Below are 17,056 nucleotides of genomic sequence, written 5' to 3'. Positions count from 1 at the left end.
AAATATGGAAGATTTTGATCATCAGAATTTAATAATTCAGACTTTAATTTGAAGGCAATTGGAGTAGTACCATGCTTAAAATGAAATTTTAGAAAGAGGAATCCCAGAGTATGCCAGATAATATGAGAGCCTGAAAGGAGAGAAATTGGGGGAAAGAATAGCTGGGTGGTAAGTTAACATATGAGTTGGCTACACGCCATCTCTTCTTTTCTATTCTTCATATATAAATGCTTGCTTTCCTCTCTTGGACAGCTTTTATTCAGAAGATATCTGTGTGCTTGATACAAGCTCCAGTCATCACTTTACTTCAACCGCTTGTAAGTTTTTGGCCGAGAAATGTTTGAACAATCAGCAATTCCATTTTCTACATATTGGTTCATGCCAAGAAGGTCCACAGCTAGAATGGGGTCTTGAAAGGACAAAACTTTCATCCAGTAGCACAAAGAAAGAATCCTGTGGCTATGACACCTGCTACGACTGGGAAAAATGTTCAGGTAAGCTCCAGTAGTGACCCATACTAGAAAAGCTCTCACTTAACCTTCATCTCAGCTAATATATCTTACTTGCATTTATACATTCTTTCTTTAAAATAACCTTTCCTTAATCAAAAATAATTCTTTTCATTGTAAAAAAAAAATTTATGAATTGATTGAAATAGAAAGGAAAAGTAGAATCCAACCCACCCAAAATTTTGGTGTAAATCTCTCCAATCTTTTTCTGCACATACATAATCAGTCCCACCCTTAGACCCCAGTAAGAAGAACACCCTTCCTGATCTATGCTTTAGGTACCCTTCTTCCCCATCCCCAGCTTTGGAGGGCCTTTATCAAAATTGTCTAAGTTTCCTCTGGTAGTTGGAACCAGCTTGGGCCAGCATAGGTAGAGTGCCCTGAGCCTGGACATGGATACCAATTACCAGGAGCATCTAACTCAAATTTTTTGAAGTCCTCTTGCAGTGCCTGGAATCAGCCCAGACTGGCAGGGTTATATAGGCAGGATGTCTTGAGCCCACACATAGTCCCTCATGGGCCCAGGCCCTGTTTCTTCCTTGTGGGACATTCTCCTACCCTCTACTGCTTCTCTTCCCCACCAGGCATGGGGTCAACCAGATGTTCTAAGGAGCTCTGGGACTCCACCTATAGAGTCATCCCTTGCTCACAGCTAAACCTCGTTCCCAGAGAGCAGCCTGGTGAGCCACTGGCCAGCAAGGTAGTCTTTCTCCAAATTGCTTGCGATCAGACAGCTAGTACGGTGCTGACACTAATTTGGAGTGACTTTAATCATTTATATAAAGAGGCACCCCATTAAAAAAATGTCCATGGGGCACACACCTCAGGGGTGGCATTGATTATGTTACAAGTTTTTTTAAAAATAGGATCATATACTACATCTTATTTTTTATATTGCTATTTTTCACTAAATATATCATGAAACTATTTCCATGTCATCATATGTTATTCTGCCACATAATTTTCTTTTTTTTAATTTAATTTTAACTATTTTTTTATACAGCAGGTTCTTATTAGTGAGCCATTTCATACATATTAGTGTATATAAGTCGATCCCAATCTCCCAATTCATCACATCACCACCACCACCCCCCACCACTTTCCCCCCTTGGTGTCCATACGTTTGTTCACTACATCTGTGTCTCAATTTCTGCCCTGCAAACCGGTTCATCTGTACCATTTTTCTAGGTTCCACATATATGCGTTAATATACGACATTTGTTTTTCTTTTTCTGACTTACTTCACTCTGTATGACAGTCTCTAGATTCATCCACGTCTCTACAAATGACCCAATTTCATCCTTTTTTATGGCTAAGTAATATTCCATTGTATATATGTGCCACTTGTCTTTACACATTCATCTGGCAATGGGCATCTAGGTTGCTTCCATGACCTGGCTATTGTAAACAGTGCTGCAATGAACATTGGGGTGCATGTGTCTTTTTGAATTATGGTTTTCTCTGGGTATATGCCCAGTAGTGGGATTGCTGGGTCATATGGTAATTCTGTTTTTAGTTTTTTAAGGAACCTCCATACTGTTCTCCATAGTGGCTGTATCAATTTACATTCCCACCAACAGTGCAAGAGGGTTCCCTTTTCTCCACACCCTCTCCAGCATTTGTTGTTTGTAGATTTTCTGATGGTGCCCATTCTAACTGGTGTGAGGTGATCTCATTGTAGTTTTGATTTGCATTTCTCTAGTAATTAGTGATGCTGAGCAGCTTTTCATGTGCTTATTGGCCGTCTGCATGTCTTCTTTGCAGAAATGTCTATTTAGCTCTTTTGCCCATTTTTTAATTGGGTTGTTTGTTTTCTTAATATTGAGCTGCATGAGCTGTTTATGTATTTTGGAGATTAACCCTTTGTCCATTGATTCATTTGCAAATATTTTCTCCCATTCTGAGGGTTGTCTTTTCATCTTGTTTGTAGTTTGCTTTGCAAAAGCTTTTAAGTTTCATTAGGTCCCATTTGCTTATTTTTGTTTTTATTTCCATTACCCTAGGAGGGGATCAAAAAAGATCTTGCTGTGATTTATGTCAAAGAGTGTTCTGCCTATGTTTTCCTCTAAGAGTTTTATACTGTCTGGTCTTACATATAAGTCTCTAATCCATTTGGAGTTTATATTTGTGTATGGTGTTAGGGAGTGTTCTAATTTCATTCTTTTACATGTAGCTGTCCAGTTTTCGCAGCACCACTTGTTGAAGAGACTGTCTGTTCTCCATTGTATATCCTTGCCTCCTCTGTCATAGATTAGTTGACCATAGGTGCGTGGGTTTATCTCTGGACTTTCTATCTTGTTCCATTGATTTATATTTCTGTTTTTGTGACAGTACCATATTGTCTTGATTACTGTAGCTTTGTAGTATAGTCTGAAGTCAGGGAGTCTGATTCCTCCAGCTCCATTTGTTTCCCTCTAGACTGCTTTGGCTATTTGGGGTCTTTTGTGTCTCCATACAAATTTTAAGATTTTTTTTTCTAGTTCTGTAAAAAATGCCATTGGTAATTTGATAAGGATTGCATTGAATCTGTAGATTGCTTTGGGTAGTATAGTCGTTTTCACAATATTGATTCTTCCAATCCAAGAACATGGTATATCTCTCCATCTGTTTGTATCATCTTTAATTTCTTTCATCAGTGTCTTATAGTTTTCTGCATACAGGTATTTTGTCTCGCTAGGTAGATTTATTCATAGGTATTTTATTCTTTTTGTTGCAATGGTAAATGGGAGTGTTTCCTTAATTTCTCTTTCAGATTTTTCATCATTAGTGTATAGGAATGTAAGAGATTTCTATGCATTAATTTTGTATCCTGCGACTTTACCAGACTCATTGATTAGCTCTAGAAGTTTTCTGGTGGCATCTTTAGGATTCTCCATGTATAGTATCATGTCATCTGCAAACAGTGACAGTTTTACTTCTTCTTTTACAATTTGGATTCATTGTATTTCTTTTTCTTCTCTGATTGCCGTGCCTAGGACTTCCAAAACTATGTTGAATAATAGTGGCAACAGTGGACATCCTTGTCTTGTTCCTGATCTTAGAGGAAACGCTTTCAGTTTTTCACCATTGAGAATGACATTTGCTGTGAGTTTGTCATATATAGCCTTTATTATGTTCAGGTAGGTTCCCTCTATGCCCACGTTCTGGAGAGTTTTTATCATAAATTGGTGTTGAATTTTGTCGTTAGCTTTTTCTGCATCTATTGAGATGATCATATGGTTTTTATTCTTCAATTTGTTACTATGGTGTATCACAGTGATTGATTTGCATATATTGAAGAATCCTTGCATCCCTTGGATAAATCCCACTTGATCATGGTGCATGATCCTTTTAATGTGTTGTTGGATTCTGTTTGCTAGTATTTTGTTGAGGATTTTTGCAACTATATTCATCAGTGATATTAGTCTGTAATTATCTTTTTTTGTAGTATCCTTGTCTGGTTTTTATATCAGGGTGATGGTGGTCTCATAGAATGAGTTTGGGAGTGTTCCTTCCTCTGCAGTTTTTTGGAAGAGTTTGAGAAGGATGGGTGTTAGCTCTTCTCTAAATGTTTGATAGAATTCACCTGTGAAGCCATCTGATCCCGGACTTTTGTTTGTTGGAAGATTTTTAATCACAGTTTCAATTTCATTACTTGTGATTGTCTGTTCATATTTTCTATTTCTTCCTGGTTAAGTCTTCAAAGGTTATACTTTCTAAGAATTTGTCCATTTCTTCCAGGTTGTCCACTTTATTGGCATAGAGTTGCTTGTAGTAGTCTCTTAGGATGCTTTGTATTTCTGCAGTGTCTGTTGTAACTTCTCCTTTGTCATTTCTAATTTTATTGATTTGAGTCCTCTCCCTCTTTTTCTTGATGAGTCTGGCTAATGGTTTATCAATTTTGTTTATCTTCTCAAAGAACCAGCTTTTAGTTTTATTGATCTTTGCTATTGTTTCCTTTGTTTCTATTTCATTTATTTCTGCCCTGATCTTTATGATTTCTTTCCTTCTGCTAACTTTGGCTTTTGTTTGTTCTTCTTTCTCTGGTTCCTTTAGGTGTAAGGTTAGGTTTTTTATTTGAGATTTTTCTTGTTTCTTGAGGTAGGCTTGTATTACTATAAACTTCCCTCTTAGAAGTGCTTTTGCTGCATCCCATAGGCTTTGGATCGTCGTGTTTTCATTGTCATTTGTCTCTAGGTATTTTTTGATTTCCTCTTTGATTTCTTCAGTGATCTCTTGGTTATTTAGTAACATATTGTTTAGCCTCCGTGTGTTTGTGTTTTTTACGTTTTTTTCCCTGTAATTGATTTCTAATCTCATAGCGTTGTGGTCAGAAAAGATGCTTGATATGATTTCAATTTTCTTAAATTTACTGAGGCTTGATTTGTGACCCAAGATGTGATCTATCCCAGAGACTGTTCTGTGCACACTTGAGAAGAAACTGTAATCAGCATTTTTGGGTGGAATGTCTTATAAATATCAATTAAATCTATCTGATCTATTGTGTCATTTAAAGCTTGTGTTTCCTTATTAATTTTCTGTTTGGATGATCTGTCCATTGGTGTAAGTGAGGTGTTAAAGTCCCCCACAGTTATTGTGTTACTGTTGATTTCCTCTTTTATAGCTGTTATCAGTTGCCTTATGTGTTGAGGTGCTCCTATGTTGGGTGCATATATATTTATAATTGTTATATCTTCTTCTTGAATTGATCCCTTGATCATTATGTAGTGTCCTTTCTTGTCTCTTGTGACATTCTTTATTTTAAAGTCTATTTTATCTGATATGAGTATTGCTACTCCAGCTTTCTTTTGATTTCCATTTGCATGGAATATCTTTTTCCATCCCCTCACCTTCAGTCTGTATGTGTCCCTAGGTCTGAAGTGGGTCTCTTGTAGACAGCATATATATGGGTCTTGTGTTTGTATCCATTCAGCGAGCCTGTGTCTTTTGGTTGGAGCATTTAATCCATTCACGTTTAAGGTAATTATCGATATGTATGTTCCTATGACCATTTTCTTAATTGTTTTGGGTTTGTGTTTGTAGGTCTTTTCTTCTCTTGTGTTTCCCACTTAGAGAAGTTCCTTTAGCGTTTGTTGTAGAGCTGGTTTGGTGGTGCTGAATTCTCTTAGCTTTTGCTTGTCTGTAAAGCTTTTGATTTCTCAATTGAATCTGAATGAGATCCTTGCCGGGTAGAGTAATGTTGGTTGTAGGTTCTTCCCTTTCATCACTTTAAGTATATCATGCCACTCCCTTCTGGCTTGTAGAGTTTCTGCTGAGAAATCAGCTGTTAACCTTATGGGAGTTCCCTTGTATGTTATTTGTCATTTTTCCCTTGCTGCTTTCAATAATTTTTCTTTGTCTTTAATTTTTGCCAGTTTGATTAGTATGTGTCTCAGTGTGTTTCTCCTTGGGTTTATCTTGTATGGGACTCTCTGCGCTTCTTGGACTTGGTTGGCTATTTCCTTTCCCATGTTAGGGAAGTTTTCCATTGTAATCTCTTCAAATATTTTCTCTCGTCCTTTCTCTCTCTCTTCTCCTTCTGGGACCCATATAATGCGAATGTTGTTGTGTTTAATGTTGTCCCAGAAGTCTCTTAGGCTGTCTTCATTTCTTTTCATTCTTTTTTCTTTATTCTGTTCTGCAGCAGTGAATTCCACCATTCTGTCTTCCAGGTCATTTATCCGTTCTTCTGCCTCAGTTATTCTGCTATTGATTCCTTCTAGTGTATTTTTCATTTCACTTATTGTATTGTTCATCTTTGTTTGTTTGTTCTTTAATTCTTCTAGGTCTTTGTTAAACATTTCTTGCATCTTCTCGATCTTTGCCTCCATTCTTTTTCTGAGGTCCTGGATCATCTTCACTATCATTATTCTGAATTCTTTTTCTGGAAAGTTGCCTATCTCCACTTCATTCAGTTGTTTTTCTGGGGTTTTATCTTGTTCCTTCTTCTAGTACATAGCCCTCTGCCTTTTCATCTTGTCTATCTGCGAATGTGGTAACTCAAGATGGATTAGAGACCTAAATGTAAGACCAGACAGTATAAAACTCTTAGAGGAAAACATAGGCAAAACAATCTTTGCATAAATCACAGCAAGATCTTTTTTGATCCACCTCCTAGAGTAATGGAAAGAAAAACAAAAATAAACAAATGGGACCTAATGAAACTTAAAAGCTTTTGCACAGCAAAGGAAACCATAAACAAGACAAAAAGACAACCCTCAGAATAGGAGAAAATATTTGCAAATGAATCAATGGACAAAGGATTAATCTCCAAAATATATAAACAGCTCATGCAGCTCAATATTAAAAAAAAAAACAACCCAATCCAAAAATGGGCAAAATACCTAAATAGACATTTCTCCAAAGAAGACATACAGATGGCCAAGAAGCACATGAAAAGCTGCTCAACATCACTAATTATTAGAGAAATGCAAATCAAAACTACAGTGAGGTATCACCTCACACCAGTTAGAATGGGTTTCATCAGAAAATCTACAAACAACAAATGCTTGAGAGTGTGTGGAGAAAAGGGAACCCTCTTGCACTGTTGGTGGGAGTGTAAATTGATACAGCCACTCTGGAGAACTGTATGGAGGTTCCTTGAAAAACTAAAAATAGAATTACCATATGATTCAGCAATCCCACTACTGGGCATATACCCAGAGAAAACCACAATTCAAAAAGACACATGCACTCCAATATTCATTGCAGCACTATTTACAATCGCCAGGTCATGGAAGCAACCTAAATGCCCATTGACAGACGAATGGATAAAGAAGATGTGGTACATATATACAATGGAATATTACTCAGCCATAAAAAGGAACGAAATTGGGTCATTTGTTGCGACGTGGATAGATCTAGAGACTGTCATACAGAGTGAAGTAAGTCAGAAAGAGAAAAACAAATATCGTATATTAACGCATATATGTGGAACCTAGAAATATGGTACAGATGAACCAGTTTGCAGGCCAGAAATTGAGACACAGATGTAGAGAACAAACATATGGACACCAAAGGGGGAAAGCGGCGGGGGGGGGGGCGGGGTGGTGGTGTGATGAACTGGGCTATTAGGATTGACATGTATACACTGATGTGTATAAAATTGATGACTAATAAGAACCTCCTGTATTAAAAAAAATAGAGAAAATCTATTTATTAGGTTTATAGACATGTGTGCAATTTAAAAAAAAAAAAACTCTACTGTTAGCTTGAAAAAAAAAAAGAACATAAAAAGTTTGAATACTTACCAATACTGGTCAAGTTAGCAGAATGTCTTGGGGTAGTCATACTAAAACATGAACATTTCTTAATAAGTGATTTAAGTCATTTAAAATATCCTTTGATCCTACACACAGTTAGAAAACTGAAAGCCTTTTTCCCCCTAAAGATATGGTCTGCCTGTGCCAGCCTTCTTAGTTGGTGAGCAAAAGTCAGTGTCACAGAGATTTCTGTTCCTGTAACACTACAGAACAGCGTCAATGTACAAACCACAACATTTATAAAGAGAGGAAACTAAAAATGTATTTTATACCCAACCCACTCATGGCAAGTTGGGATATTACTAATTTTGAGTTGAATTGAATGTTACCTTGATTAAATTGTGTTCTTGATTACATTGTGTACTTTGTTACTCTTTTCCTTCTCTATCAAAAATGAAATGAGAAAAAGTTTAAAATGGAACTTCAAAGTAACATGAAGTTCACTTTGCAAAACTTAGAACACAGAAGCCTTCCCAAGGAGCCTATTTTTATAGCTATGAAATGTTTTATCTAAATTTCAAAAATATCCAACATCAACCAACAGGAGGGGAAAATGTATTCAATAAACATCCATTTAGTATCCAATATGCCAAAGTCACTGTACACAGTAAGGTGAGAGGTATGCTGATAAAGGAGCTTTGTACCCTCAAATTGTTCCATCTGGGGAGTTAATTTTCACAGTTTTTCAAATAATTACATGAATAACTTTAATACAAGACAGTATGTGACAAGAGCGGTAAGAGAGATAAATACCTTCTGGCCAGGAAGGGTTTCATAAGGATGGAAACATGAATTAGTGGAGGTGGTAGGAAGGGCCTTTTCATGCTAATAATCTGAAAATCATCTTGCTAAGAGTATTTAAGCTATAACATTCTACAAGAGTGGTGACCATGGCCTTTCCACAAGCCTGGGGAACTGACTTCCTCTCTAGAGGTAGAACAGTCTCCTATCCTTCACCAAACCCTATAGTTTCCAACAACAAACAATACTCTCCCCAACTAGAATTTCTCTAGCTGGTTGGCAAAGATGTAAAAGGGAAATTCACGCCTTTTTATGAACTATTTCCTACTGAGGACAGGAAGCTTATACGCTTAATGATCATCTCCCCATTCCCTTTCCCTATTTTCTCCCATCAGTTGAGACACATGGGAAAGAACTGATAACTGCCCCCAAAGAGACTACAGCCTGATTCTCAGGCTGACTCAGATATTTTGGCAACATAAGTTATCACAGATCCACCAAATACATTTCTTTTTTGAATACTTATATCTGCACCCTCAAATTCAGAATTGAAATCAATTGATGAAGTGGAATTAATTGAGCACCTTGTTAACAATTGAATGGGATAAACAGATGGAGGAACCATAGTTACTGCTCTCTAACAAAGCACTTATAACCGTCTTGGGAGAAAGACATATGAAAAGCTAACTAACAAGAAAGTATAAAAACATCAGAGGTAGTGCTGACAAATTTACACCATTAAAGTTTATTTAAAGGAAACATCAGTGGGGGTACGTGGCTATAAAATGCTTCATGAAAGAGGTGAGGCTTGTAGACATCGGACATGTGGGGAACTAGAAAGAGCACGTCAGTCCGGCAAAAGAAGGGGCTAGTGTGAGCAAAGGACAAAACCTGGAACACCTTCGGGGTCTTGCTTGGGAAAGAGAGAGGGAGTCACTCTACCTGGGATGGAGAAAGCAGAAAAGATAATGTTGCGAAGGGATGTTGAGACCATCTGTGGAGGACCTTGAACTTTGACTAAAACATGCGTGTATGTAAATGAGCCTATATCCATTTACTTAAAACTGATTTAATATGCTTGGCTTTGGTAACTTTACCCCTAAATGATCATTTTAAAACTCTTTCATGAACACAAGATTTATATGAATTATGAAGTGTTGGGGTGGTTTTGAAACCAGGCCTTATAAAAGTGTCACCCAATTTAACTGCTTATTAAAAATCCAGATTCCTAGTCATAACCCAGGAATATTCTAGAAAGAAATTAAAAATGTGACACAGAGTTATGTTAAAAGAGTTCAGGCTTGCGAGTCATTCATGATTTAAAATATGCCTCTACCACTTACTAATTGTGGGATCATGGGCAAATCACTGAACCTCTCTGAGCCGAGTTTCTTCATCTGTAGAATTAGTATAATGCCATATAGTTCTTATGTTTATTGTGAGAATTAAATGAAATAAAGCACACAAAGCACTTGGCATAGTATGTGGTTTCATGGTGCAGGCTCAATAAATGATACCTTATATAAGTGTTCCCAGGTGGTGCCGATGAGAAAAGAACATGAAGGACAGACTGAAGACATTGTGGAAATGGATTGACTGGATGTGGGCAGTGAGTGAGAGGGAGGTGTCAGAGGTAGCCCAGCTCTTGCATCTTACTGACTTACCAGTGCCCTCTCCTCTCTTATTCCCAGATCACTCCATTCAGCCACAGTTGGGTCATTGCCTTTGTTCCAGCATTCTCACTCATTGCCACCAAAGTGCTCACTGCTCTGGGGACAAGTTAGGTAAAATCAAACCCTAAAGCACTGTGGTGAGTCACACTGTCTCTCTCATTGCAGCTGCCACCTCCAAGTGTGTCTGTCTATTGCCCTCCCAGTGCTTCAAGAGTGGAAACCAGCTCTTCTGTGTCAAAATGGGATCATCAATGAGCGGGAGAACAGTGAACATCTGTGAAGTAGGAGCTGTAAGGTGTGCCAACAGGAAAGTGGAAATACTGCATCCTGGGAGGTGTTAGACCTAACACAGTTACTGATAAACAGATTTACTGCCCCAAAATAATCCCTACAAAAGGACACTCTTGAACCAACAGCAGACTGGCATATCCAGGAGTTACCAACATAAATCCTTTTGTGTTCGTTTCACATTATTGTTCTCCCTGCCTCCCGTGTCTTCTCCCCTGTCCAGTTCCCATCCATGATGCTCTGTAGCATATCCCTAGGTAATAACTTCCACATCAATCTAATAAATTCTTCTGTTCATGTTGCACTAAAATGATGGGACTTCTGAGGACCTTATGAAGCCGGTGGTATTAAGCATCCTGACAAGTAGAAATCAGAACAAAAACTGTAATTTTCTTCAATGAATCAATAAGCATAGAAATCTACAACTTGTATAACACATTCTTGAAACCCAACCTTCATGCATTCACTCAACAAATAATTGTGAATGTCTACAATGTTCCCAGTACTGTTTAAGGTGCTGGGGAATCAGCAGTGACTAAAACATACAAAAGCCCTTGCCTTCATAAAGCTCACATTCATGTGGAGGAAGACATACAGAACTTAAAATAAGCAAATAAAATATATAGTACGTTTGATGGTGATAATTGCTATGGAGAAGATAATGCAGGGAAAAGTGAGTCCCATCCTTAATCCTCGTCTTACATGAGGAAATATTCTATAGTTAATAAGCGTCACAGTAAGGATGATTGGACTCAAGTGGAAGTTGCCTTGCTTAAAGTAGTTAATAAACTTCTGGAGTTTTCTCCTTAGGAGACTCTCTTTGCCTCAGCTAAAGTGCATCAGAAAGCTTTTAAGCTAAAGTGTGTGATGGATGGAAAATCATAAGAGAATTTCAAAGGAATAATTTTTAAGGTAAGGCATATCTTTTGTATTAGGCCATACCATGTAGACACCCACTTCTTAGAGTATCATTTTGAGTTGGGGAAGAGAAACATCTTTGGAACAGCAGTTCTCAAACATGAGTGTGCATTGGAATCACTTGGAGCACTTGTTAATATAGTTGCCTGTGACCTACCCCCAGTTTCTGGTTCAATAGTTCTGGGGTGGGGCCTGAGAATCTGTATTTCTAACAACTTTCCACGTGGGACTGCTCATGATGATCAGGGGTGTCGCATTTTGAGAACACTTAGCCTAGAAATGGAGTCATAAAACAGCTAATCCAACTACTAAAATAATGACCTCAAAACTTTAGCCAGCCAATCTCCAAGCAGGTGAGTAGAAGCAGATTCCCTTCTTCTAAAACTCACTGGGATGTCCACCTAATGGAAGGGGTCTATGAGTCACAGCCATCTGGCAGCACCCTCTTTAGGCCTTATACATTAAATCTCACTCCTCCATCTCATTAATCATAAGATCTTGGCAAAAATATAAAACATCTTGGAATATCAAAGGCTAAGTATGAGGAAGGGAAAAACCGAGAAAGAGAAAACACATTTTCCTGGTATAACGGCAACTGAGTGGGAATTGATCTTTGCCCAGGAGTCAGTGACGCATCTTTTCCCCAGTCATGCCACCCTACACCCTTCTCACTACAAAAATGGTGCAGGCCACTCTTGTAAGCTTCGCGCCCTCAGCACTCCCAAGACGCCAAAGTGAGGGCAAAGTTTAGGCATTAAATATTCCCACACTCAAATGAGAACCACCACCAACTGAGTCAAGACACTTTGCTCAGGACTGACGACTCACACCAGCTCCACACCTTTCTGGGCTGTACAGCAGGACTAGGGGTGGGAGGGGAGCCATAGGGATCTGCAGGCGCAGGAAGGCAGTGTTCATAGTAAGAGTCCTGTTATCTCCCTCAAGTCCTTTTCCTCTCCTTGGTGAGGAGGAAGAGGATGCTGTAAGTATCCACTGAAGCCAGGCAACCAAAGCCTTGAAAGAATCATTTGTCAGGGCACCTACATCCAGGATATACAGTGCTGCCCTCGATGGCTGGAGGCTGTGGAATCTTAGAGCTGCCACTGGTGAGCAGGTTGCTGGAGGAGTTTCTGGGAGGCATGGATTCACACGGGGAGAGTTCTCTCTTACAGGAGCACAAGACCACTTCCTGCCTAGGGCGTGCTGAAGGCAGGATGCTGACAGAGTGGTCTGCACCGTTTCCATAGTGACAAGGGAGTGCTGTGGCATGACTGGGAAAAAGATGGGTGCAGCCCTTTCTCCATCTCAGTCCCAGGATGTAAGGAAAGAATGGAGAACTTTCGTGGTTCCCATGGCTCCCTAGGAAGGAGTAGAGAGAAGAGGAAAAGCAGGTGCTCTGAGGCCACCCTGCATCTTGGACACGAACCTATGGAAAGCACCAAATGGAGACTTAGCTGCCTCTCTCACAGGAAGTTCTGGGGGACAGTGTTGGTAGGAGAAAAGCAAACACCACCCCAGGGAAACACAGGGGCCACCAATAACATAGAACCAGATTTATTGAGAACAAGACCAAAGGGGACACCCTGTCACTGACTCCTGCCATCTCTCTGAGTCCACTTCCTTCCAACACCAGACCCAGCAGATGCAGGGGACAAGGTGTCCTAGAATGAGACATGCCTCTCCATCACTTCTATGAGGGGTAGGAAATTTGCGAGAACAATCCTCATCCCTTCCCTACCCCAAGTCCTCTGACCCAGAAGCCTGGCTGACACTGGAGGTGGGGAAAGAGATGAGATGTAAATTGGATATAAGATTAGAGACTTAAACTGGACTGACTTTTAAAAATAGTGACTGACCAGAAATCCATGTGATCTGTCTCAGACTTAATTGAGGCAAAAGAAGACAGGGATTTGGCAGAACCTAGAGAAAACCATGACTATTATTAGCTTGTTGGGGCTACCATAACGAAGTACCACAACCTGGGTGGCTTAAAATAACAGAAACATATTGTCTCACAGTTCTGGAGGCCAGAAATCTGAAATCAATCTGTCCACCAGGCCACGTTCCTTCTGAAGACTCTAGGAGAGGATTCTTCCCCGCCTCTTGTGGCTTTTCGTGTTTGCCAGAAATCCTTGCCATTCCTTGGTTTGTAGATACATCACTCCAGTCTTTGCCTCCATCACCTCATGGCCACCTTCATTGCCTTCCTTCTGTGCATGTCTGTCTGCCCAAATGTGCATTATCTTATGAGGAGAGCAGCCTTGTTGGATTAGGGTCCACTCTAATGACCTCATCGTGACTGGATTACATCTGCAAAGACCCTATTTCTAAATAGGTTTACATTCGCAGGTGCCAGGGGTTTGGACTTCAACTTATCTTTTACTACAGACACAATTCAACCCACAGCACTGTGATTGGGAAAAAAATGTTTCCTGTTTACACCCCATAATATAATCAAAGGTTTATACCAACTATTGCATTCATATTGTTTGATTAAAATCAGTCAATCTTGCTTGTTTGCTTTAAAGTATTTTATTCTTTAACTTGTAGCAATCTTCCCTTTTAATGGTCATTGGTTGGTCTTTTTTAGCACTTTAGTTACCTTTGTTTCAAAGGATTTTTTGAGGGCAGGAATCCATTAAAGTTTTCATTAGGCTAATTTGCATACCATTTACCAGTTGAATTTTTCACACTTTGACATTAATATTTTTTTTAACATCTTTATTGGAGTATAATTGCTTTACAACGTTGTGTTAGTTTTTGCTGTATAACAAAGTGAATCAGCTATATGACATTAATATTAATATAGCAATTTAGTACAATAAGTGTTAAGAGCTAGTGATAAAATTGTCATCATGAAGCAGAGATCAAAACTGAAACAAATTAAATACCTGGAATTTGGACCTAGAATCTCCTGCACTGTCCTAGAAGATTAAACAAATTCTAGATCAAAGGTAAAAGCTTCATCCTCTTAGGCTATTAGAGATGAATGCTAAGCTTTGGTGACTGTAGCTTAAATAACTGGAAACCAACTCAGGTCCTTTTTTTTAATATGGATTTTAATTTTTGTTGATTCTGCAAGATATTGACAAAATAAATGAGACCCCAGTTTAAAGAACTTTATAAATAGACACGCTATATATCTCAGATGTCCTAGAAGTACAGAGTTCTAAGACTGTGCTTTTTTCCAGTCCTCTGGTGGGGTGACATTCAAGTTTAAATGATGATTTCCTCTTTTTGGCAGTCTTCAGTAAAGCTCATTAAATTTTAGACTAAATTGTTACTCTTTCTACAAAAGCCTGCAACTCCCACAACCAACATTCCTTAGAGTTAAAGACTGAGATCTTCTGTTGTTTCCAGAAGAACACCCACAAGCTAAACCAAACCCACATCCCTTCCTAAATTCTGAGTAACAAGAATCTGACAGATCATGATGGCTCTGGTTGGTGTTGGGAACCAAATATCCTGAGGCTTGATTAATTGGATTCTGAATGGCTGGCTGTCTCCAAGGTCACCTTCATTCTTTTGGGATATATTGTGTGTGGAATCAATGAGGCATCCAGTTTTTAACCAAATAAATGGCCTGCAAAATTATAGTTGTATCCATTTTATTTTATGAGCATGAGACAGGCCACTGCTACACTATTTGTCTTCTTAACAAGTTCTAGCTACACAGCTTCAGCCCCATGTGTCAAATATCAGTTAGCAGAGGTACGTGTCACGAATCAAGGGACTCCAAAGGACGGACGGTACACTGAAAATCATGCTCACAAAGATTTATATAGAAAGATGTTCGTCACAACATTATTTATAATAGCAAAAAATGACAGAGCCTAAACGTTCAATAATAAATTATGCCCCCTTTATATGACGGAACAGTATGAGACCACTGACAAGCATCTTTTAAAAAAGATTTTAAAGGACATAATAAAGTGAAAAACTAGGCTGCAATACTATGTATGCTGAGAGTTGTGTAAATTGTGTGTATACACATGCCTTTAAAAACAGTGATTGGGAGAACAAATCTCTGGAATTTGGAGTTATTTTTATTTTCTTATTTATGTTTTTCTGCATTTGCTAGATTTTCTACAATCAGCATGCATTTTTTTAAAAATCTTTTTTGTTTTTATTCCAGTCATGAAAGTAACAAAAGCTTATTGCAAAAACTTTAGAAAATACGGTACAAAATTTATACTTTAATAAGTTATTTTCATTTTGATTTGTTCTCAGGCTCACACATTTGTTATTATTTGTTGTTGTTTGTTGTTAAATATATTATTCAGCATGCATTTTTTAATATAATCAGTCATGAAAATCATTCTTAAATCTTCTCTTCTACTTAGGTAGAAAAAACACATAGCTAATTCTGCTTGTTTAGAAAACTGATAGCAAATAGGCCTTGGAGTTCAAGCCAGCTCAACTGGTCTAAATTTGCATGTGTAAAGCAGGTAGTAGCTTTCAGCCAGACATGTGAACCTCACATGGATGCATTCATTCATTCAAAGCATTGTCTGAATACCTGCTAAGTCACACGGTTAGACCTATAATTGTGCAAAGATTTTGGACGTACTTACAGTATACTGGGAAGATTTTAAAGATATAATTAAATCAGTATTATACAAAATAGAAAGCTATTTAAAAATTACAGGTACAAATAACATCTTTAGGGAATTAAAAGAAAACTGGACAGTTAATAAAATAAAATCAAGCCTAAATTCTTAAAGTTTTATTACAGTTGGAGACACTGAGTAGCTGTTTGAACTTGGACAAACATCTGAGACTGTTTCCTCATACGAAAACCGGACAATACCAGCCAACTCACTCTATTTTTGCTGAGGATTGGCTAGAGTGTACTATATATTTGTATATATATATACACACACACACATACATACACACAGCAACTACTAAAGAGCCTAGAATGAAATGTGCATTCAACTATTCAAGTACTATTATTATTATTACTATTATTATTTAACACTAATGGAGAAGAGTGGCTGGACTTCTCCCTTTATTTCCTGTCACATGAGACACTTCCTCTATTGCCATTCTTGCCATTGAAGCATGATTTATTAAAGAGTCCATGGACTGACTTAGATTGTTCAGGGGCAAGAAATGGCTGGAGTATTCAGACTAAATATTCAGACAAAGTTTTCAGACTAAGTTGATTAAATGGACTTGTTCACTGTGCTTGCACAGGCATGACCACAATGATCAAAATCAGCAATAAAGGTTTTAAGTTCTCTTTAGAATGAATCACCCTTTATACCAAATAAATGGAGATGGCCCAACATTTACAATCAAAAACATAACAATCTATGATATCAAGCAATGTGGACAGAAGACCCATGATTAGAAAGTGAAGAGGAAATTAGACTGGGCAGCTGGAAATACACTCCAAGGATTACTTGCTTGATACCACCCTGCCAGTATGCAGTGACACAGATTTGAAAAAGGCTACATTTTTACCTAAAACATGACCCTTAACGTGAGGGAAAAGCCATACCGCAGTTCAAGTCATGAGATGAGATTTTTTTGTCCTTGCTGAAGCTGTATTTGTAGTCACACCAGGGTATACAGCACCACCCTAACTGAAGCATTTCCATTTTGGTTATAACCACTGAGGACTAATTGCTCCTTAGGGCATGTCTCCCCTTCCCTTGAAAGACAGTGATACATACTGGTA

The 17,056-nt window shown here is 38.3% G+C and overlaps 1 protein-coding gene across 1 annotated transcript in view; it reads left to right on the top strand.

The window, feature by feature from the left end:
• C6 (complement C6) overlaps positions 1-10,678 on the top strand; it is an 89,031-nt gene extending 78,353 nt beyond the window's left edge. The window contains exons 17-18 of the mRNA XM_061187744.1: positions 253-494; positions 10,330-10,678. Coding sequence (XP_061043727.1) covers positions 253-494; positions 10,330-10,505 — 418 coding nt within the window. The 3' untranslated portion in view covers positions 10,506-10,678. The remainder of the gene's footprint in view (positions 1-252; positions 495-10,329) is intronic.
• Positions 10,679-17,056: the final 6,378 nt, after the last annotated feature.

This window comes from Eubalaena glacialis, chromosome 4 (assembly GCF_028564815.1).
Source record: "Eubalaena glacialis isolate mEubGla1 chromosome 4, mEubGla1.1.hap2.+ XY, whole genome shotgun sequence".
In the NCBI taxonomy this organism is placed as follows: domain Eukaryota; kingdom Metazoa; phylum Chordata; class Mammalia; order Artiodactyla; family Balaenidae; genus Eubalaena; species Eubalaena glacialis.
This window is presented reverse-complemented; position numbering and strand designations above follow the sequence as displayed.